Here is a 5,098-nt window from a genome sequence, read left to right on the forward strand (position 1 = left end):
GCAGCGAAGTTCGGGATAACGGAGCTGTTGGAGGACACGGAGGCTGAAGGCGACGAGTTTGTATTGGTGAAACTGGTACCCAAGGTAGGGTGCGAAGATCTGACCATTTCGGAGATCAAGATCGAGTTGGTTTGTAATGCTTAATTAAACCTAATTAATTAATGTAGTAATCGCAAAATTTGCGTAATTTGGTGTTTTGTTGAACGTAATCATGGTTGGCCATGCACTGCATCCCATTTGAATAATGATTAGTACTTGCTTTGTGTTATCTTATTTTTTGCATTTTCTCGCCATTAATTTTCATTTTTCTAAGTTTTACATATTGATTGATTTGTTATCGATCTCCTTCTTTTTGATCTTTTGTGTCATATTAATTTTATCTGCGAATTTCATAAACATAATAATGAACCAGACCATAGTTTATTTCATAAAAAAGAAAATTACGAAAATAAAACTAAGATTTTAAATAATAAATTTAGAATATAAACCAAACTTTACATGTATCGAAAAGCATGAATTATTACTTGTTGAAGAGGTAATCAATCACTTGTCTTCCAATGATATGGTAATATGAATTTAAAAAATATAAGGTGCACGTTGAGGCCACGTCATTGTCAACCAGAAAAACAAATACAAACAAATTGATAAGATCCAAAAACATTATGGTACAAACAAAAAGGCAACATAGTATAGGTACAAGCAGGGTCATTAAAAACTCTATCAACGCAATCTAACACAATGTAAAATAACTTAATCCGAATCAATACGATGTCTAATCAAGTTGTAAAATTTCAAAACGGTTGTATTTGATTACTATTATTTGAACCTAACCAACCCGATCAACCTGATATCCTTTTATTTCTTGAATTTAATATGATTTTTTATTTTTTACTAATATATACATTAGATAATTACACTATCATGTATGTTTTTCATATACATATATCTTCAATCTATTCGCATCTCTATATAACTAATCCGTATATATGTTCAATAACTGTGAACATATGTATGTAAATTGAGAAAATTAACTGAATGTGAATTACGTAAGAAGTATGGATAAGTTGTATCAAATGGTTGATAATGAAAAAGAAATTATGAGTAGAGAAATAACATATTTAAGGTTAAAATAATAGTTCAATGTATCAAACTATCAACCAAACCAACTCGTACAGTTTGGGTTGGGTTGGATTAGGTTAAGATTTTTCAAACTACAAGCATTGAGTTGAGTTGTTCAAATATCTTTAACCCGATCAACTCAACCCATGAACACTCCTAGGTACAAATGCAACTAACTAAATTTGATTAGTTATTTTACAATAATTTTTTTAATATTTAATAAAATCAACAATAATAAATATTGTATAAAATAAAATCTAATAATAACAAATTTTAGGTAAAATAAAATCAACATTAAAAAATAAAAGTTTATTTGTCAAAAAATATGTGAAAAACATTAACATTAAAAAAAAACAAAAAATAAATTTAAGTTTTAATATTGATGTTAACTGCATTTTTTGGTACCTATGTTTTACATGGTGTTCAAAAAGGCGCGTCATAATGTGATAAAACGTTTTTGTAAGGCGTGACCATGCGTGCGTTTTTTGTAAGATGTGATTTTTTTTTCAATTTTTTTTTTACTTTTTATTGTTTGTCTTTTTACGATTTTAACTTTAGATTTTACGTTTTTTTAAATTTATCTAATAACATCACTCACAGTTTCACAAATTCATAAATGTTACGAACTCATGATTAAAATGAAGTTTAAGTTCTATTTTAAATATTTAATCAAAATTTTATTTTTATAATAATAATTTATATACTTTTTCTTCTTCAAATATAAATGTACATTTTTTAATATCATTATCTAATTAGATAATATAAAAAAAACATATATTTGTATATATATAATTTTATATATGACATACAAATTTGTCTTCTTATGTCAAACCTTGAAACGTCGCGTCCTCATCATGGCATGTGACGTTTCACGTGCTTTTGAACCTTGACTTTATTCTTTTTCCTAAACTTGGTTTCTACTATTTGTTTATTGTAAGTTTGTCGAATGGTATGCAATTGCAATTTTTCATAACAGAAAATTAAAGTAAATGAAAAAAGAACAAAACATTCCTCACTTAACCAATAAAATTAACCTTAGTTAACGAGAGGGACCAAAATCAAACGAAACACAATTCATAGGGCAAATATGGAATAAAAAACTATAGGGGACCTAATTTAAAAATTTAGGAAAAACAGAGGAAGCAACAATGCATGCAGTTTGCTCGGTTGGATTGAATTTTTGTGTAAAATTGTGTGTTTAGGTTATAAAGAGATAAAGAGGTTTAATAGCGATTATGAAAGAAACGATCGTAAACCTTGAACTGTGGAAAACACATCTAATTTATAAAAAGTAAATTAGAAAGAAATTCGAAATTTAATCTACATCAATATGGACATACACTCGAATGACTTAATGTTCCATGCTGATGTCCACTTATAATTCGAATATGATTTTTTTTGGCTATAAATGTCCATCCTTTGGGGACTTCAAAATATATCCCTTTACATAACAATACTCGCCAAGGCCGGTACCGGGCCAGGCCATGTCGGGCCCAAATCGGCCCTAGGCTGAAACAGTAACAATTCGGACCACCAGTTCCAGTCCTGTCGAAAATATTAAGGCCTGATTAAGGGTACTTGTAAGTTGTATCTGGTTACGGTAACCGGTCTTATATTAAAAAACATGTTCTTTTTGATAAAAAATTTAAAATACTTTAATGTTATTGTAATACGATTAAAAATATCTAATTTGGTCAATCAAATACACTTAAAATTTATGTTTTATTATAGTTTTATAATCGGAATGGATTTGAAATTAGTGGTATGTTTGGTTTATATGATTTGGAATGGAATGGAATTGAATTTCATTATTAATAAGTACTTTATATAAAAATATAAAAAATTATAAAGATAATTAAATTATATTTTTATTAATCGATTATTACAAATTAAATGTTTTAAACATTTTCATAAACCTTATTACACATAATCATACAAAAATCCCGAGCACCCTTGAAGGATTTCAAATTTCTATGTTTGTAGGATTTCAATTAAATTCTAGAATTTTAAATAGAATATTATTTTCAACAAATCACAAGGACCTAAATTTGTAGTTCACTCCGTTTCTTAAGTAATATTTTATATTAAGTTTATAGTTTAATTATTTTATATGTTTAAATTGTAAATTATATTTAGATATTTTTTTTAATTAAAAATGAAAACGAATAAAAACGAAAATGTAAATAAGTTTGCTATCATTTTGATTGACAAACTTAAATATACATAAATAAAACATAAGAGTAGAGTTCACTTTTGGTTCATAGTGTTTGTCAATTTCAGCTGATGTCATTCCCAAACTTACACTAACATACGTTAGCTTTCTTAATGATCTGAATTTAATGGTGGAGGTTCCATGGATGATGAGTTCATAGTTGGATTGGAGATTTAGTTGTTTAATTAGTAGTTCTTGACTAATTTTGGCTTGAGAAACGTTTTGGGAAGTTTCCTTTGGATTCTAGATGTTATCTTCATTTGGAAATCATGGTTCAAGTGGTGAATATGAGTTTTTGGAGCTGGAAAATGGACCGTGCGGACGAAGCAGAGCAAACAATAGGTTGTGCGACTTGGCGCACGACCTAAGTCATGGTGCAAGTCATATAAACCACTGTTGTGGCTCAACTTTGTCCGTTTCGTTTCTTATTTCGAGTTTTGGTTTGAGCCATCGTTCTAGGGATACTTTAGATGGTTATAGAAAAAGACTTTTGGGAGGATTAAGTTGAGTTAACACCTTCCTTATCTTGGCTAATTTAGGTGTTCGGTTTGAGCTTTCTAACTGTTAAGCTTGAGGTGGAATACGAAATGCCAGGAGAGTTCTCTTACACTGAATTTTATAACTCGTGATCATTTTTAAATGCTTTTGAGCATTGCTTATGGTTTTGTGCACTAATGATTTTGCTATGCATAATTTATCATATTGTACATTTGATGTAATTGAGCTATATGTGGCTATGTGGGGTCTATGGAGTTGCACAGTAGGCATATGGTACATTGAGATAGTGATATCTCTTGGGAGTGATAGTCAGTATGCCTTAAATTTGTTTCTCGAGCACATTGGATAAACATCTACTAGAGGCCTACATTGTAATTGTCAAGGGGTTTGTAATGTTATGGCTATAAAAGTTGTGCAATGTTCGTGTGATGGGAATGTGCTCTAACTTTAATTGAGTATGATTGTTTCCATTGTTGGCTTACTCAATATTTCAACTGCTCTTAAATGTTGAAATGGTGTTGAAGGGAATTTACAAGACCTTATGATCTAACTCTCGTTTTTATAAATTAGAAAGTATCTGCAGGGAAGTATCAAGTAGAGAATAGCTCAAAGAGGAAGGGAATATGTGATCCTCCCGAATCCCGATGGACGGCAAGCCGACTTAGTTTCTTCTGTCCTTAGTTTGTAATAATTCGCAACTGTGGATTTATGTTTTCCGCTGCAAACATTTGAGATGTACTTAGAAACCTTATACTTATCCCGCGGAAGGGGTTAGATATTTGCATATATATTTGAGGAAGTTACATTTTTGGTCCCTGTAATCTACACTTTTATTTACTCAAAAGTACATAAAGACTAAAAAACCCCTCATCTAACAAAAAAGAAATTAATGACCGTTTATGGAAGGGACCAAATCCGATCTTTTTTTAAAAGCACAGTGGCCAAACTATAGTTTCGAAACTGCGGGGACGAAAAGTGCTAGTTTCGAGACACCACACGGGCCCAAATTTGTAGCTTAATAAAAAAGTGTCATATAACAATATGTTACATCTGACGTTTGACATAGACAATGATATACCATTAAAACCTAGTAACTTGTGTTACATCATCTTAAATCAAATCAAAAAGTTATTGTTGTATTGAGTAAGTTTTTCAAATTATAATACATTAATAAAAGATAACTTAGAACTATGTTGTAATAATTAAAATAGAATGTTATAATCATATTTTTTTAAGTGGGTTACTATTTTATGTTGTTTGTTATAAACC

General features: G+C 29.7%; 1 protein-coding gene across 1 annotated transcript in view; it reads left to right on the forward strand.

The window, feature by feature from the left end:
• Positions 1-144, forward strand: part of LOC112505176 (polyphenol oxidase latent form, chloroplastic-like) — a 1,825-nt gene extending 1,681 nt beyond the window's left edge. The window contains exon 2 of the mRNA XM_025109122.1: positions 5-144. Coding sequence (XP_024964890.1) covers positions 5-144 — 140 coding nt within the window. The remainder of the gene's footprint in view (positions 1-4) is intronic.
• Positions 145-5,098: the final 4,954 nt, after the last annotated feature.

The sequence above is a fragment of the Cynara cardunculus genome, unplaced genomic scaffold (assembly GCF_001531365.2).
Source record: "Cynara cardunculus var. scolymus isolate 2C unplaced genomic scaffold, CcrdV1 Un_Scaffold_8863, whole genome shotgun sequence".
Classification (NCBI taxonomy): domain Eukaryota; kingdom Viridiplantae; phylum Streptophyta; class Magnoliopsida; order Asterales; family Asteraceae; genus Cynara; species Cynara cardunculus.